Below are 19,538 nucleotides of genomic sequence, written 5' to 3' on the forward strand. Positions count from 1 at the left end.
TTTGAATGTTTGATTGCGAGACTGACCGTGCGATTTTCGGAGTCGACAAGATTATTCTTTAAAAGCGTCCTAGATATCGAAATGAAATGGAAATTAAAGAGACTCGAAGAATAAATTATAGGTACGTAGGTACGGAGCTGTATATGAACTTTGAATATGTTGCGTTTATAAAGAGAAAAGGCGTCCCCTATTTTTTAATTTTGCAACATATATATTTGATGTTCGCAAAAACCGATGTCCGACAACTCCGTACGTTACCACGTTGGACGGAACGGCCTAAGGCGATGCATAGACGCGGATCCGGTGGGTTACATCGTCGATATAATTGTATGGAAATAAAAAGCGGTTCTTATCGCGAGGCGTATCTTTGCCCGCGGTAAGGGAAGAGAGAGGGGGAGGGGTCGGAGGAGAAGCCTCCTTTGTAGGTGGATGAAGAATGGAAAGGTGGAGAAAAGGGGGCGCGAGGGATTTATGCCTCGGCTAACATTACTCTTAACCGTAGCTTATTATGGAAATTTCCTTAAATTGTGGGTTGGAGAACGCCGAGAACAATGCAAACAGAAAACGGATAATTATTGGACTGTGAATCGCGGCGAGGCACGACGCGTCATCACGAATGCCTGGAGAAAAGTCAACAGTCGATAATCGAGTCGTAAATATTCGGTGCGAGAAAATAATAAATAAGGCACATGCCATGGAAATGTGTTTGACGTTGTGACGATTAATAAATCGATCAGATTAACCATTTAAAATTCACTCGGGGAAAGAAACGTTTTGTCGATATTGAACTTGTTATGGTTTAAATAATTTACAATTCGCTTCTCTTACGGTTACGTTGATATTATTTCGTTATGCTTCCAATTTTATCCCGTCTCTATTTTATATGACGAAGGGATAGCCGCTTGATAAAATACATTGGCTTTACCGAACTTTCTCCGGTACGGTGGAATATATGTAAGTCGAAACAACGTTATCAAGCACGGGGACATTGTCATCTGAGCTTATAAGACGCCAGGGGATTATCAAAATTATGGAATTGTCGCAGAGGATTGTAAGATTATTATTTTTTCATGAGGATGAAACTACATGGTAATCTATGTGTAATTTGGATAATATTAAATCGTCAGAGCCTTCCGAAAAGTACACCAACGATTGTTTCATTTTCCTGACTGATACCGGGTGTATCTAGCGCTGTTACCCGCCGGTTTGTTTAATCAGCAGGTGCGAGGGAAGGTTCTGGAAGGAAGCAAACAGTAGCCGCTATTAATTGAAGGAGCATCTGCTGGGCGATACGCGATTAGAGTTACAAGCGCCGCGGCAAATATTGTCTTTTCTAATCTGATAGTGCCGGCGCACTATCTTGGAATTAGCGTGGACGAGGAATCGAATTCTTAGAGAGTTAATTGGATCCTCCTCGGGGATTTGGCGCGAAGATTCCGCGCGCTCGAAGACAAACGGGAACGGCCGTAACCCTTCCTTCCTTCCTGTTTAACTAAGCTGCACAATGGATACACTCCATAGTGTGCTCTCACAGTCTCACTATAACTAATGGTATCTTAACAACATTGCGAAACGAGTCCGGGTCCACTGGGTATTTCGTCTCTCTCTCTCTCTCTCTCTCTCTCTCTCTCTCTCTCTCTCTGTCTTCCTCTTGTCGTAGACTTTAATAAAGAAACAAATGCAAAGCACTGACGCTAAGCATTTCTACTCACCTAGGAATCAATAAATTTTCAATCTCTATTGAAAGTTCCAGAGAGATAGATCTTGCCCAGTCGTATTGCGTGACAACAAGTGTAACCTCTTCTTCGGATAAACAGTAATTCGGTTTGACGGTGCAATAAGCGAGAAAGGAGTCAACGTTTTCCCTTTCCCTCCCTCTCCCCCCTCTCGCGAGATAATGTCGCAAACAGATCTGAAAGCACCGGCGAGACAAATGAGCGGGATTTGAATAAAAAGGAGGAACAGAGAGAAGTGGCGTGGGAGCGGCGAAAACACTCCCGCGCGTCGATCGATTCAATTAAATTATTCGTATCCATCGTGCTCTGGACCATCCCCCCTCCTCACCCCCGGTCCCCTTCGCCTCCTCGCGCGCACGTCCCCACCAATCCCGTCGTTGGTCAGGGTAACAAACCGAGGCAATTAACAATCAATCACAGGTGTCTCTCGCGTCATTGAAATGACGTCAAACATTGTATTTGTGTAATTGTCCATTTATTCCAGTCTCTCGGCTGTCACCTGACAAATTGCGAGCCTCCAGTCCGCCCCTCCGCGCGCCTCTCCCTCCCTCCCTCCTCTCGAGCCCCTTTCACCCCATCACGAGCACGCGGACCGGTCGCGATGCCGCGCGCTCGACGCATTTTCCTGTCAATCGCGAATGAATTGTCGCCGGTTATATTAATTAGCGGCGGCCCTCCGGGAATCGTTACCTACTGGATAATTGCGATCGTCGAGTTCGATCGCACGTAACATACTTTCATACGCGCTCGCGCACCTGCGCGCACGTGCTGCAGCTCGCTTCTGCCGCCGCGAGAAAAGGAAAGCGTCGCTAATCATAAATCCGATGCAGGGAGTTTTTCTACTTTTTATCGGAAATGCAGACGGGGCAAGAAAGTTTTGTTCCCTCCCGCTTCGGGTTTACTTTTCGCGGCCGCGGATCGTTATATGTTGATGAGCACGCTCATCGAACGGCCACGGGAAAAGAAGCTTCTCTCTCTCTCTCTCTCTCTCTCGCTCTCTCATCCTCGAGGAGAACGTTACCGACGCCAAATCGAACTCGACGGGAAATCGGAATGGCTGGTGTAACGCGAATTCAAAATACGCGTTGGTGTTTGATTGAGACGTCACTCAAACGTGTATGTTGACTGATAGCCCCATTAACACGTTGACGCACTATCTGTGTTTGCCGGCGCGCTCAGTGTCCGAGTGCGATCAAACCCGCGCAGCGATTTCCAAATATTTTATTACTTCCTTTATCATTTCATAGAGCGTGTCACGCTCTACGTCATAATAATGGAAACGTATTTTGCGATCTATCGCCGATATCTCTGGACGCAAACTGAAAGATTTATATCGGGAGAGGGACGGAGGTCGATACCCAAGTGATATATAAACGACGAGTGCCTACTGCTCCGGCCATCATAATTATTTCAGGAAGAGATCTTCGCCTTCACGGCAAGTGACTCGCGCAAAGACTTAGCCCGGCGACGACAAAGCTACAATTTTACCTGACCTGGAAGGGTCACAACGACGACGACGTCGACGACGACGACGAGAACGACGAGAACGACCACATCTGAGTGGAATACCGACATCGGCAGGTATCTCGTAATCGGCAACATAACCGGGGAAAAGTTCGGCGACAGTTCCTGACGAGTGTATCCGTCGTCGTGCTCGATCCATTAGTGTAATTGCAATTTATTTAGTAATTACTTTAATTAGTGAGCACCCACCCGTGCTTCAAGAGGTTCGCTGGAGTTGCATCAACGGGGAGAGAACCGGGCGGGACGGTGGAACACAGATGAAGGGCGCGGAGGGGGGAGGGAGGAAAGGGGGAGGGCAGCGGCGGTAGGTAGGGTACTAACGGAATTAATTAATGAATTAGCCTTAAGGGATAAGGCGTAAAAACAAGCGGAGAATCGGGTTGAGGCGGCGCGGACGAGCGCCCGATTAAAATAAGTGGACTAAGTAAGCGAGTAACTAGCTAAGTGACGACTAACTGCCGTAACGTCGGAAAAGAAGAGCGAGGCGGATTCTCCGTGAGAATTAATGGCGTTCCCTCCCCCCCTCCCCACCCGTCCGAAATCCTTTCTTATCCGAGTCGCTTTAATACAACCGGCCGGCCTGATGCAAATTAAACTACCTTCGGAAATCCTTTATCGCGCTGCCGCGCTTAAGAGATATTTGCGCGCAAATATTCCGGACTAACTCGATCGTCAGTATAATTGACCCGTGCAATTTTTTCCAATAACTGTTCCGCTCCGAAAATGATTACGCGAAAAGATTGGGACACCCAGTATGAGATAACGGTCGGAATTTGTTAGTTCGGGGTTCGAGTGCTGATAATCGTACTATGCGCGCAGAGATAATGATAACGGCCGTGTCACGAGTGTTCCGTTTCCGAACCTAAGAAACTTAATCCGTTTAATTATCAATATTACTTTGTAATAATCTCAAATTCATGTGGATCATGACCCATCTCTAGTGAAATTAGGAAAAAGCCTGGGAGTAAATTGATTTTTTATGTCATTTTAATTTTCTTACTTTTTAACTTTCTATTGAATGTAATTTTATAAATCTATCTCAAAATATTAGATATAAAGGACTGAAAAATGCGCTTGTTTTTTTATTTTTATTGGATATTATTCTGTTGGATATTTCTATTGAATATTTAATATTTTTGACGTTGCATCAAAGTGAAACATTTTTATGTACAGTTTAATAATTATAGTTTAGGAGTTTATTTCGAAATTTGGTTTCTATGATAGTTGAAAAATTTCTCGCGACGTAGAAAAAAAATTAGTCTCAAACACACAAAAAAATGAATTCTTAAATAAATAGATAAATGCTTTAATCTATTAATATTTTATGCTTAGAATAGCGCCAAGAATAAACAATCTTTGATTAAAAATAAATTATTCTTCAAACAAAGAGAAAAGTTATTCTCAATTAAAAACAAATTTGATTTTATTTAAAAAATAGAAATTATGTTCGTTTAACATTAAATATGCTTGTATTAGGATTATTTTTTATTCAATGCGGGCGGACCTGCTGCGGCAGATTCATTGCACATTTCACTCATGTTGTTTGTGGGTAGCAGATCCGCAGCATATCCGTCTGTGTGTGTATACAGGCAACCAGCGTTCTTTATCACTGTGTTAAAGTCGGCCGTTTGTTAATTATAGACATAGGTTAAGTAGGACGAGCTAAACATTTTACTTTTCTTTGAAAGTTTGAATCACATTTTGAAGGCATGCTCTGTGAATGTAATATTTCACTTGCCAATTATCCTCACTTATTTCATAATCATTGATCTATTCGAAAATGGGTTTGGTTATTACTAGTCAAAATAATATTGTTGGCAGAAGTGAAAATTACTGGCGTTGCGTTTTGTTTTACCAGTAAAATCAGTAGACGATTTCAAATAATCCGAAATGCCATAGAGATTTTCAGGTTTGAAATTGCGGAAATTCCAACGTTACCGCAAGCTTGTAACATTACAGAAATCTTTTGTAACCTCCATACAAAATTACAATGTAAAGTTTATGCAATGTTTTGTAATCTTTCAATGCTGGTTATGATTCTAATCTTCACTTTTTATAACAAATGTTATATTAATAATTAATATTATTAAAATATGAATTTTTTTAATTTTATACTTTTTCCCTTTTTTCTTCATCTGTATCTTTTTTAATATTTAAAAACTCCTTTTTTCCCTCTTTCATTTTTCATTATTTTATTTTTTATTTAACTTTTAGTTTTTTGATTACCCAACTCTGCAAATGACTTACGAGAGTTTGTAACGACGGTGCGATGCAAGAAGATTTCCCTAAAAGTCGTTGATCAATACACGCGGTAACGCACGGTCCCGTAAGATAGGCCACACGCCGCGCATCGTCTGGCCCGTCTCCCCACTCTCTTCGGTCGCTCGGTCATTCACGCTACCCGAGGCGCACGTGATCGACAGGCTGCACGTGCGCCTCGAGTAGCGTGAATGACCTTGCGACGGAGGAGAGTGGGGAGGCGGGCCAGACGGCGTGCCGTCTATCTTACGGGGCCGTGCGCGGTCAACAACCCGAGTGGGGCATTTAACAGAGACGGCACGGCGCGGCGGCGTACACATAATGCGGAGTCTCTCTCGCTGCGCGAGACTATCGCAACGATTTTTAGGGAGATTTTGCATCGCGTTACAAATTCTCGTAACTTATTTGCAAGGTTGGGTAATTAAAAAATTAAAAGTTAAATAATAAAGTTAATAACTTTTAACTTAACTTGGTTAATTTGAAATAATTTAATTTTTCATTTTAACTAGTTATTTTTGAAACACCTGAACTTTAATTTATTAACTTTTTGCTAAAGTTAAAAATTTATTTGTATAAAAAAAGGTTATAAAAGAAAAAATTTTAAAAGAAGGCAAAAAAACAAAGGCAGAAAGAGTTTAAAATGAAGAATGAAAGGAAAAGAAAACAGGAAAGCGAATATACACATAAGAATAATAGATATTTTTTATAAACGCTGGATTAGGTATAGTATTTTGAAATTTTAATATAGAAATAAAAATTTATTTAATAAAATATTATTTTCTTTTCTGTTTTTTAGAAAAAAATCACATGTAATAGACGGATAGATATAAAACGTTGGATATGAAAACGAAAAGATATAAAATAATGAAAATTAAAAAGAGAAGAAAGGAGTTAAATGGAAACAAATAGCATTCAAGGATAAAAATATATGTGTATTAAGAATTCATTCTTTTGTGTGAATTTCTTCATGCAAATTATGTCTGTTTATTAAATTCTTTTAAAAGATTTTTACTCTTGTATGTATATGAGAATAAATTGTTCATTTGATTCCTCTTTTTTCCTGGTGGATGCACCGAAAATCGGCTCATACTTTGGAAATCTCAGGTCTAGAGAATTCTCGTAATCCAATTATATACTTAAATTTTGTGTTATCAATTATTTCTGCTCAGCTGCTCAGATAACTTCTGTTTAGCAGCTAACAACTTGGCAACACCAAGGCTGCCTTGTTTCGTCGCCACGGCTGGAGGCTACCGTGTTTTTTTTTTCTATAAACCTGACTCCAGCTACAAATCAGTTTCACGTGACTCGCGCGGTCGGACCGGCGACACACTCGTGCGGAAACAATGCCGCTAATGGAGAAAAATCGCCCAGGTGTGATAACGCGGTGCCTTCGTATCCGCTAATGTGCTACACGATGTGCTACAACTACCCGCGCAATTAAGCGAAACATGTCGTCGGGACGTTGAAAAAAAAAAACGAACGAGTGTTGTCATTAAAGAATCTTTTTCGCAGCTGAAGCATAACTAAATGTGATACAAAAAAAGAAATATGTCATACACGTTAAAATGTGGAGCAGAGACTACGGCATAGTGAGAGAGAGACAAACGACTTAATTATATGATAACGAGTTGCAGAGTGCAAATTGTCGCGCTACCAGGAAACGGTCACTGAATTGAGGAACGTTCAGTTCCATTTAGCTTCCTTCGGCGATCGATCCAACAACCGATGTAACAACAAGTGCGCGGAGCAGCGATCCGTCGTGATCTCACGATTGACCTGATTTTCCGCAAGATTAATTCGCGTGATTCACTTTCAGAACCGTGTTTAGTCTCCCGGCACGGAGGGGGTTTTATTTTTCCGTCCGTCCTCTCCCCCCTCCCCCGTCAAGCGTGTAGATATGCGACGGTCCATATAACTAAGGGATAGGACGAGACGGGGGGGGGAGAGGATCGACGGTGGCCGAAGGATCCTTCGCCGCGATCCTTCGAATTGGAGGGAATCGAGAGACTGTGAAATTTTCATTCGTGCTGGTAGCAACGCCGGAATGTCGCCGCGCTGACCGCTCGCTGGGAATTCACTCGTGCTACCGCCGGCCGCCGCCTAATAACTCGAGTAGAAGAGGGATGCTTCTCTGCAGATACGACTGTAACAAGGAATAATTGAATTAGAAGGACAAATGGTCTCCTCCTTTCGCCTACAGGATATTTCGTCGGTGTTTCCACGATGTTGCCGCCCAAAAATATTTTATAATCCCGCGCGTATACTCGTCGTAAACAATATAATGCGTTTTTTTTCGCGCTCGCTTCTCAGATAATTTCCAATCGGCTATCACGATTGCACGTTGTGCTCCTATAAAAAATGAGAAAGGCGGGGGGGGGAGGGAGAGAAAAAGAAAAAGATACGACATTTAATTAATACGCGGGACACACGTAAATTTTATTCCGTCGAGGGTCGAAGCGCAAAAACGAAACGCGGGGGAGTGGAGTTAATTAATTATTCCCTTATTACGCTACACCGGGACGCGAGGGAGCGCGAGAGCGCGCGGGGAGAGGGCGGGCAGAGAACGAGACTGCAGTCGTCTCATTTCTGACTACCTAGCGAAAATTTCGCTAAAGTGCTGCTCATGTGGAAATGACATAATTCGCGTGCGGCAAGGGCAATTGGCAGTAATTAAAGTGGGGCGGCGAGAGAGGGGTGGCCGGAGGGTAGCGGGGCATGAATGAAATTAAGGCGGGTAGCGAAGATGACCGTTTACATGGGTCCACGTCTGCTCGACTACGCTCTCTGTGCCGCGACAATAAAACGAATTTGCATACGGGACAACTCGCCCCCGGACGAATGTGTCCCGTGTCTGCGTCTCTCTCGGCCGGAACATTTTCCTCGGACGAACGAACGAACGAACGAACGGACGGAGTCATCGGCGCGCCCGAAAAAGCTGAATTGCCGTGTATTAAGAATTTATTAACCGTCCTCCTCCCGCCCAATCGTAGATATCTCCACGGCCGCGTAGAACGAAATTCTGCAGCTAAGAAATTGTGCAGAGCTATTAAAATATTCGTTTTAACGTACGGATATCGCGCTTGAATAAAACGTAGATGTTGTTCCTTTCTTATTGAGATTCACCACTTGCTGTGTGTGTGTGTGTCTAACGTTCACTTTTGCATCAGCTGCCTTCTGACACCCGATACGAACTGTTCCAACGGATGGAATTTTCGCGCGACAGTGACGTTCGTAACGTTCGAGAGATAAAAAATGGACAAAGCCGAATTGCAGAAACATTCGCAAGGAAGGCGAATGCCGAAGCGGAACACCGCGCAGCATTTTTGCGGCGAACGGACGACGATTCGCGTTAGTGTGTGCGCGCGCGTTCGCTCGCTCGTTCGCTCGCTCGCTCGCTCGCTCGCGCTATAACGTATTTGCGAGATCCGCCGCGCTGATGGACATATAATGCGACGTGTGATTGTAGGCCCGCCAATCGCGGCCGATTGTGCCCCTGAAGGCCCGCTAACTATCTCAAACTAGCCCCATTCAAGCCTCGCGACCTCTCTCTATCCACCTCTATCTGTCTATATCCATCTCTGTAGCCCGCCACCTCAGCCACTCTACCCCTTTCGCTCTCTCAACCCCGGGTCTCTTCCGACCATCCCTCCCTCCCCCCTCCCGGCTGGTCCGTCTCCATCCAAAGCCAACGCAAACGCGCGAGTCTACGCGCGTCGCGTCTCCGCTCCTGCGGTTCTTCCGCATATATATATATATATATATATATATTATTATATTATATATATATATATATATAATATTTTGTGTGTGTATGTATACATATATGTATACGTATACATACATACATACATACATACATACATACATACATACATACATATATATATATTATATATATATACGTAAGATATACATACAGATATAATATAAGCCACACGCGTACGTGGAAATTCCGAATCTATCAGCCGCCCAGACGAATGCAAATGGCGCATGAAGCGCGCTTAATAAAGCCTGTACGCAACTTGCGAATCACAATTTTCTTTAGGACGTGCTGCCCGTGACGATCACGCGTGGACTCCGTGCGAAAAATTCCTGGCTCTTTCGTGCGAACGACGCGATTCATCGGGATATTAAATAAATGCATCACATTTAGCGGCGGCTTTTCAGCGAATTCGTGTCCTGAATATAGCGAATACGCGATTCGATCGCGTGGTCATTTCTTTTTCAAGTAATTTTTTTTCCCCGGGGATAAGAATTTAGGGGAACGATTCCGAAGCGATCGAAAGAAACGATTGTCTTTCGCGAATTTTGTCGACGGACCAAGACAAAATACCGCGTGGAGGGCAAACTGATGAACGATCACAATAAAAAGCATTTTATTGTTTCTACTTATTCTATGAAAAATATGTATTATATAATAATTGCATTATCTACATCACTGCGATATGTATATAATCCGTTTATATTGTATACCAGCATATAAAAAATATCACTTAACATTTTCTCTCTTACCCACACACACTTCAACTCAGTGTACATTAATATCTAATGTAAACTTACGTTACATTAGATTTAACTTGTCTGGTTGTTCAAAATTGAGATATGCAATCTTGACACAATCGGAGGTTCATATATTAATTTCCATAAATGCATACTTAAAAAAGTGGAAGAATTACCTCTAGCTAAAAGGAAATATCTATAAAAAGAATTTCAAGATCTCGCAATTGTCACATATCTATTGATTACGACGATACGCGTTTGCGCTCTTTCTGTTCTGTTTTTCTTTCTTTTTTTTTTACAAAATATCTAGTTGCGATTTTCGTCGAATAGCCGATAATAAATTCATCGATATTTGCGGATCAGTTATTACTGGCTCGCACGATCCATCCACCTCATCTCGACATTTTTGTTGCGGTAGCCACCTGCAAATTAAAAGTGACGTTTTGTTTTCGTTGCAATAAAAGTTTCTAAACGAGTCGATTACCTATGAATTACGGGAGAGAGCAAATTCCTGTCGATCGATGAGGGATCTCGCGCACCTGTCATCCAGGTAACGATTCCACCTACCACAAGTACCACCAGCGTGCCAATAGGAGCAACCCAGTGGTAGGACAGCCGATACAATGGGAAGACGTCGTCGTCGCTGTGCAACACGTGCGAGTTAATCGGAACTGATAACGAGATAAAGAACGTTAATTAAAATAAAACTAGCGAGACTCACTTGATCCATTCGAATTGCCTTAAGACGTGCTGACTGACGTTTCCCGCGCAATGCGGAACTGGAAGTTTCTTCGGCCTCACGAGACCAGAACCAATAACCGCATTCGAACCAAAACTGACCCATCCAGCCAGTATGAAGCCTGCAATGGCACCGATAAGGGCACCCTGCACAAAATATATTTACACGAAATAATAGGGCACGTTTGAAAAATAATTTACTTGCGTTTGAGATATTTCATCAGATTTTGTTTCGTACCTTGGAATTTGCCCATGGAAATAAGATTCCCAGAGTGAAAACGCCGAAGGAAGTCCCGGCAGCGATTGCGGCCAAACTATTCGTCACCTGAAGCGCGTTAATAAAAATTGTTGCAATATTTTAAGATACATTGCGACAGAACGATAACATAGAATCCGGATACTCACGGATAAAACTCCCCCTAGTTTCTCGATCAAGAATACCAAGCACAGCGCCAGCAAACCGAATACGATGACTAGGGTTTTTACGAAAATCGTGGAACAGCGTTCGTTAGGCTTCATTTTAAAGCAACCTTTGACGAAGTCCTCCAGGATCACAACGGACGTCGAATTGAAGCCCACTGATAATGAACTGTGGAAAGGAGAACAATTCTAATATTTGCTGGCGACGGATCAACAACTGAACATTATTGTCAGTACCGACAATCGCTAATTTTCTTAGTCGGCCGAAAATGAGTTTTTATTTATTTATTTTTTTTGTTTTATATTGAAATTATGAGTGCAAAAAAATTTGAAGAAGTAATAAGTTATTTTGCTCGTCTGCTGTTTGATTTGACCAGTTAACTGTTTATTAACATTTTTTTTTTTTTCAAGATAAAAATTCTTTCATTGTTATTTGAAATTGTTGATTTGTTTGAAAAAACAATAACCTCGGCAAACGATTATTACGTCTTATTATTTAATTACATGAGTTCGATCTTGAATACCTGAGCGCCGCGCCAAAAATTCCGGAAATAAAGAGGCCAGGTATCCCGTGCAAATGACGGGCGATTTCCATGACGTAAGCCGGCAATAGCTGATCGTCAGCCGTAATTAAGCCGGTAACTCTTGGATCGCATTTCGGTGGCGACCACCAAGCGAGAAGGACCAGTCCGCACCAGCAGCATATTGAAATAAACACCATTATGCTGACGGTAAATATCGCGATGGATCTGTAATCGAGACATCGATATGCAAAGACGTCAGCTACATTAACATTAACATTTAATATTAACATTAATAAATATAAATACGAGCGAAAATATAAATACAAGTGTATTTATATTTTCTGGTATCTCTTTTCATAGCACAAAATTATCGTGATCAAAGCGTTACTAACGCGTGTGTATATAATCGGTGTACTTACAATTGAGATATTTTCGTACTTTTTAACGATTTGTATCGTTGCACCATAGTTTGATTGACGGCGATATACGCGGTACAATACAACCAAGAACCAATCAGTACAGTCCAAACGGTGTGCCTCGTGTAGGGCGATGGATCGAAGCTGAACAATATGCAAGAGAATATTTAGTGCGTTTGCGCAAAACAATCCCGATCGCACTCTTTGAATTCTTACTTGAGAAATTCGACGCGACCGGCATCCATGGCCCTGGACCAGATCTCAGACGCTCCCATTTGATAGGTCCCTAGAGCGGTAACAGTGATAACTGCGGCTATCATCACGCCGACTTGTAACGCATCTGTCCAAACCACTGCTCGAATACCACCCTAGAATTAAAAAGCGATAATAATGATTTGTAATCTTAAACAGACATAATTTGCTTACATGAAGAGAAAAAATTTCTTCGTGTAAGCAAATTATGTCTGTTTAAGATTATAAATTCTTCCAAGATTTTATATTCTTGCTTATACATGAAACAATGAATTTTGTTGATTTGATACAAATTTTTTTCTGTTTACCCCCCAACAAGAATTGAAGTTTTGAAATTTGATTACCATAAGTTTGCAGAATTAAAAATCATGAAATTTTTTTAAATATATGCTGGTCTTATAAGAATTTGACGTTCTAAATCCAAATATGACTTCAAATTTGCATGACATTACAATTTTGCGAGAAATGGCTTCAAGGAGGCTAAAAATACGTAAAGAATCAGTAGAATTTTACCTAATCGGTAAGAAAGTTTTTCATCGTAGGCCTACGCAATTTGATTCAGATGGTTATGATTAATTTTCTTTTTATCTCAATTAAAAAAAAAAAGAGCGGTATTTCCGCGGCAGCGTTACCCCCACGTCTGAAGAATGCAATAATGGCGAATGCTTTTTCGAGTGCTTGCATGCAATTGCATAACGGTCGACAACACTCGCGCGTGCGCAGGCGGCGTATAATAAACAAATTTGTAAAGAGCCACTCAACCACGATAAATTCTCATTAATACGAGATCCAACAAATTGCTCGGATAATTACAGGCGCGCGATCCCGCGATTAATCACTTCAGCGCCGGCTTTGTGATCCGCTGCTACGATAACATCCGCTCGACGTTCTCCGCGCCATTGTTTCCCCGCGCCATTGTCGGGCTTTCAGTTTCCGTCCATAAACATTTCCAGTACTAAGGCTCTCGCGTGAGATTCTTCGCGGCATTGTCCACTGAAAATTGTTTCCTACGGTAGACCGTGTCCGAGGAACTCCAGCCATCCCGCGGGAATTCGGCGAACGAGCCTCCCTCGGAAAATTAGCTTAGGCTTCCGTTCCCTCGGCCGCCACGACCGTTTTCGCCCCTGCCGCGTTGTCATGCCGCTCTTGTTAACATTCACTTATAATGTAATCGTGCGATTTTTCATGCAGTGCTGATCACTCGTTTTTTTTTCTTTTTTTTTTCTTTTCACATGTGTTTATGCATACAGGAAAGAGGAACGGAATTAATTCGTCGACATTGATTCAATTGACATCAATTAAAAAAACATTAGGCGACGTAGAATCGCAACTTACCAGAACGGTATAAAAAACGCAGACGATGCACATAATGCTTCCAATCAAATGTATATTGATGTCGCTCACTGTAACGAATCGTCAAGAAGCTTAATGAAGATCGATTAAAGTTTTAACGTAAATAATATGGCTATAAAGTACCTTGATTTAACGCCAGCGCCGGGACATAGACCACAATTGATTGGTAGAGAATCTGAAATCAGTCGATTCTTATTCATACGACTTTCCGAAATAGTCGCGAAGGGGGCAGCGTGAACAGGCTATGGACTTACCACGTCAAGAACGAAAATAAAAGAGATCAGAATCCGCACGGGTCGGTTGAATCGAATTTCCAAATACTGAAAAGGAGAACGTTTACCGTGAAAAGTGTGCCTCATTGGGAGGCACGTTAAACGGAATTAAGCGTAAGGGACGCACCTCGTAAACGGAGTTGAGTTGCAGAGTGGTAAAGACAGGAAGATACACAGTGGCGACCACGATGCCGGAGAAAAGAATCGAGATGATGGTGATCCAATATTGCGTGCCGAAGTTGTAGATCTCCGCCGGAGTGCCCAAGATCGTCACGCCTGATATGAAGCTACAGTTACGATCGGAATTGATTAAATATTCTATGACTAATCAATCAAGCCCGAATCGAAAGATAAACGTCAATAAATTACGAGCCAATTTTTACGTAACGTTAATCTCTAGAACTGACGCGAGCGCTGCTCATACGTAACGTTAAAAGAGCCTTCGTTTTGAATCGAGACATGGGATTTGCGAGGCCGATCAAAAAAAAAGAAAAAGAAAAAAAAAGAGAATTTCTCAACAGTATCGTCGACGCTAATGAATTCCTTAATTCTTCAATTACGTTTCGGAGCATTCCAAGTCCTCGCTTTTCATCCATTCTGCGTTCCCTTTTCTTCCCTTTTAATAGTCTTAAATCCCGTAGAATGGCGAACCAAGCTTACCTGGCAACGAGGGAAGCGGACACGGGAAAGAGTCCCAAGTTCCTTCCTCCAAGCAGGTAGTCCTGCGTGCTCGACTTTTGCGCCCTTTTGAAGTGCCATAAGCCGGCTGCGGCAGACACGAGGAGCATAAATGCAAACACCAGCCAATCGATCCAATGAAAGTATCCTCTTTCCGGCACAGCTACCATTTTTACTGAAATCAAAGAGCTGAATTTATCCAGTGCGCTCGAAGCGATGCATTACGCCTAACTAAATTCTTAATACGCGCGTAATATCGCCGCAAATACAGCTTCGCTATACGTATGCGTGGCGTATCTTAATTATACAGATATTTACTATGTATCCGAATACACGTTTCAACATTTTATCATTCTTTTGTAATCATGGATTTTTACATTTTACATTTTAATATCGTAATTATTCTTTATAGTCCTCTTATTGATCAAAAACCATAAATACTGCTACTAATTTTCAATGTGAAAGCACCAGTATATGAGATGAACGTTTGCTGCATGCGACCTAACTACTAATTTAATGAATGCCAATCACAAGTGTCACATTATCCAATAAGAGATACAAAGTCGGCGATATGCAACTTAATTAACAATCTTGTTGGTCACGATTATCCGCAACGGCAGAGATTCTCGCGATAAAACCATGTCGATTATTTCGGTCCGATATCAATATAGATCAATGAAAAAAATAAAAATAAAAAACATTCCATCCACTTTTCTTTTAGATCAGCATCAAAATCGTGAGTCATATTCTCAGGTTACAAAGCCGACGCATCGATATTTTTAATCCGCTAGTCCTACAGCAAGGACTACACTATCGACTGGCATGTCGCCAGGAATATTACGCCTAGTTTTTATTCGCCTCGTATCGTATAACGCGTTTAATAGCTAGCGTCTATCAATGTACGCGATAACTAAGTATGACGCACACTAATAATAAAAATGTATCAAGGATGTCTGTCGCTCACGTCATCAATTGATCGCAAAAGGACATCGTGACCGTATTGTTAATGTCTGCTATCGTTAATGTTTCCCCGTTAGAGAAGCCAGTGACCTATGACTTCTTCGCACGTGCTAGTAATTTGGTCTCGTTAACGTTGAATGACAATCACGGCAGTGTTCTCAGTTACACAGCTCGCGATGCCATCCCTGAAATCTCGTATTTCCGTTTCACAGTAACGAGCGGTGAAGTATGATTACGGTAGATAATAATCTAATCAGAGGAAGTAAGAAACTAATCAAAGAGACCTTCAATCAAGGTCTCTTTAAAAAAAAAGGGAATTGACTAAAAATAAAAGACGCAAAAAATATAACCCGGAAAAATTTTTTCATACACAGTGTGTTTTTTGTAATTCAATAATCTAGAATATTTTTGTTGTTTTTAATGATGCGAAAAAATATCAAAGTGAAAAGTCGTTTGTTTCGAAGGAGCAAACCTTATGATAGGCAATATTTTTTTAAGATTATTACTTTACGATAGATTTCGAGATCATCAAAATTTTCTTTTAATAGAATGGCATAATTTTATTAACATAGTAATGTAGTTCATTTAAAAAAAAAGAAAACAAATTTAAATATAGATATTAACCTTAAGATAGTCTTAAACAAAAAATCGCATTTAATTGAAATCATTAGATGATTTCTAAATGAGTTACACGTATAGTCACGTGTATATAATTACACATAATTACACATAATTACACAAAAGTTATATAAAGTTAAAGATGTTATATAAAAATATACAAAATTATACGAGTATGTAATTATGTACAGTCCATAATTTATATAATTATATAAAATTTTATATAATGCTGTTCGTATCAGTCATCATACGTTCGTAGAGGTCAAGCAAAGGTGCTGGAAGACGATTATAATTTGAATAGGCAATCACTTTGGTGATCGTAGAAATTAAGTAACTAGTATGAGCTTGGTTAACCACTTAGAAACACCGTAAATTTTTTCATTTTTTTTCTCACTACATGGAAAAAACAATTTTACCGCAGCATCTAAAAATTTAGCTAAATACATTATGACGCGTTTGTTATTTACACACGCACTTATATCAGGATTGGTTAAGTTAATATATTTCTTTTAATTAAGTTAAAGACTTATAGAATTAATTTAGTTACGTTAAAAGTTACATGAACAAGAAACTGGCTTAGTTAAAAGTTATTTTAAGATTAAGTGAAATTAAAAGTTGATTTGGAAAAGCATTATTCATAATATTCGTTATTCGTATTATATTAAATTAAAAATCTGTAATTTTTTAAAGTTAAATTACTCAAAGCAACTATAATATATTATCAAATTTAATATTTTATTTGTAAATATAGTTTGCGTAATAAAATATCAAATAAATATTATTTTTATATGAAAATGTATTTTTTTTATAATTTTTTTTTTACATAAATTTATTTTAGAATTAGATATTAAAAAAAAAATTATTAAATTAAAATTTGTGTTTCAATAATAATTAGTTGAAGTTAAAAATTAAATCGTTTAAAATTAACTAAATTTATTTAAAAATTATTAACTTTTTATCTTTAACTTATGACTAATTTAACTTTAATTACTATCCAATTTAATTACTATCCAACCCTGATACATATGCATATGTATATCTTATTGTTTTACTTTATCACTTTTGCGAATAATTCCATGAAGTTATTATCACATGCAAAAACATGTGTCATTAATGGTGCTAAAGTATTTGACAGATATTTCTGTAGTGATGCATGAAATTCCGAGTTCAAAGTTCTGTTATTTTCCGAGCAATCGTCAGGGTCAATTGCCGAGTCGCGAGCGTTAACAAGCGGAAAGTAGTCTGTTAGTTGGTAAACCGATCGCGAAGTCACAACGGTCCTCATTACCGTTAACGGAATTTACATTGCTAATTAATATTCGGATCATCACGGCCATTTACGACTCTACATCGAAAATTTTTCCAAAACTGTATCTGTAAGCTCGTAAAAGTTCTACTAGTTATTCCTCTGTGAGATTAGATAAAATAGTATCTCACGAATAACAATTTGGAACGAGAGGTCTTTGATGAGAGAAGAAGCAACTGTCTGAGCCTACGCGTTATCATTCTATATAAAGTGACGATTTATCAACGTCGAGATAATAATGGAATTCGATTAAATAGTCAATAGGAAGACGAAAAGTTTAAAGTCGTGTTAAAAATTCCATCGAATTTGGAATTTTTTTAAATTCATTCGATCGATGAGCGTAATACGGCATGCGTCGGGCGAACGTAATTATTCGCATCAACAGCGGATAATCGACGTTTACCGACCATTATGACTAATAATGCGCGGTTAGTCGACAGACGATACACGCCTCCGCCATTGTAAATAGTCATCACGTTACGCTCATAGTACGCTCGCTCACGTGCTTCGCATAAACATTCACGAAGGTGTGTGTTTTCCGCAATAAAATCTCATTGAATATTACGACGCGATGATGCGCGGTATGTTAATCAGCGATCGGTAAGAGCTGTACGAAGAATGTACGTGGAACGTCCGTGGTTTTCTGAATTTCCTTCGTCGAAGGAAACTCAGAAACACAAGCCAACAATGTTTCCTTTCTTTTTTTTTTTCTTTTATAATTACGAATATAAGGCAATGAAAATTCCTTTCCCTTCGGCGATCGCGTGTGTAGTGATCGAATGAAACGGGCTTCATAAGCTGTCTGTCTCGAACGCGCGAACTCGAGAGCGTCACGTAATGAGCAACGTCTAAAATTCAATCGTCCTATTTTTACCGAAGATTTTCGAGAGAACGACATTTCGCAACTGTATTAGTAGCGACCCGCGATATCTAATTCGTGCGCGACCTGGGAGACTGCAGGCTGACAAAAATTCACATCCAACCGGTTTGGTAGGAAGAGGAAAATTACGTCTACTTTTATATTCAGCGCTAAATGTCACGCACGGACCATTCGAGGGAGTCCCCAAAAAACGATCTCCCGTTCGTTCTTCTCATTGCGTAAGAAAAAAAAAAAAAAAAGAAAGAGGAAAAGAAATTATTTTATCGACTCCTTTTTCGGAACGTGTATACCTGAAATTGTTGACGCATTACTAACCTTGGAGCACGAAAGCACACTCGGTGACTATTTCATCTCCAGCCTGATTCTAGATTTCTGTTGTACCGGGTATAGCGCACCGCGCACCACCGCGTGGCGGTGATTTCAAAAGCGGCGACCGTTTTTCCTCCGAACAACAAACGACGACTCCTTTTCTCTCGAACAATGCCTCTTCCGCTCTTCTGTCCCCTTTCTTATCTCTCTCTCTCTCTTTCTTACTTTCCCTTTCAAGTTCAAGATCTTCTTTTATTGATCCTTCGTCAGTCGCGTATCGTCAACATAATTTTAGTAGCCGCCGTTGTCTTCGGGTCAAGTTCGTCAGATCTCGTTGGAGTAAGAACAATATTGGGGGGGAGAGGAGTGAGCGTGAATTATTCAAACTACTCTTTGAAAATTTACCGACTGGATATCCTCCGGGTCTCACGCGATATAGTCCTGTCGGGAACCCTTGACCGTTCGATTGCTCGCGAGGCACATAGCGCGAGGTTTCACCGCGCGATGACGCCAAGCGTAAACGCTCCCGGGGCTCGCCAACGATACGGTGACATATGCTCTCCGCGCTGATCTCGTCTCTCGGACGCGTGGACGTCGGACCGGCTATCGTTACGCGTGGCCCGACACGAACGAAGTGGGACGCGTCCGTGAGCGACGATCGCGATCGACTGAGCGCGGCCCGATGGCGTTAGCGACGATTACGTCGCCAGACACAAATCGTGCGTGCTTTCGCTAAAAAAAGGCGCCATTGACAGCGGGCGTACGGCCGAGGCACGGGCAGCGCGCGGCGATT

The 19,538-nt window shown here is 40.9% G+C and overlaps 2 protein-coding genes across 3 annotated transcripts in view; one reads left to right on the forward strand and one right to left on the reverse strand.

The window, feature by feature from the left end:
- LOC105201114 (protein spaetzle 5) overlaps window positions 1-19,538 on the forward strand; it is a 135,860-nt gene that overhangs the window by 98,972 nt on the left and 17,350 nt on the right. The gene's annotated exons all lie outside the window — the stretch shown is intronic.
- Window positions 9,899-19,515, reverse strand: LOC105201112 (sodium-coupled monocarboxylate transporter 1). The gene is made up of 14 exons (XM_011168998.3): window positions 18,752-19,515; window positions 14,655-14,847; window positions 14,122-14,281; window positions 13,977-14,042; window positions 13,846-13,897; window positions 13,705-13,772; window positions 12,334-12,485; window positions 12,121-12,261; window positions 11,702-11,926; window positions 11,163-11,346; window positions 10,996-11,082; window positions 10,741-10,904; window positions 10,504-10,662; window positions 9,899-10,441 (listed from the first exon to the last, which is right to left on the reverse strand). The coding sequence occupies exons 2-14, from the start codon at window positions 14,840-14,842 to the stop codon at window positions 10,315-10,317; spliced, it is 1,773 nt and encodes a 590-aa protein (XP_011167300.1). The 5' UTR covers window positions 14,843-14,847; window positions 18,752-19,515; the 3' UTR covers window positions 9,899-10,314.

This window comes from Solenopsis invicta, chromosome 14, assembly GCF_016802725.1.
Source record: "Solenopsis invicta isolate M01_SB chromosome 14, UNIL_Sinv_3.0, whole genome shotgun sequence".
Taxonomy (NCBI): Eukaryota; Metazoa; Arthropoda; class Insecta; order Hymenoptera; family Formicidae; genus Solenopsis; species Solenopsis invicta.

Excerpts from the sequence above, each read along its gene's own strand:
- LOC105201112 (XM_011168998.3), bottom strand. The coding sequence starts at position 14,842 with ATGGTAGCTGTGCCGGAAAGAGGATACTTTCATTGGATCGATTGGCTG. Across the intron at positions 12,262-12,333 it reads GGTCGCGTCGAATTTCTCAA|CTTCGATCCATCGCCCTACA; the intron begins GTAAGAATTCAA and ends CATATTGTTCAG. Across the intron at positions 11,083-11,162 it reads AACTAGGGGGAGTTTTATCC|GTGACGAATAGTTTGGCCGC; the intron begins GTGAGTATCCGG and ends AACGCGCTTCAG.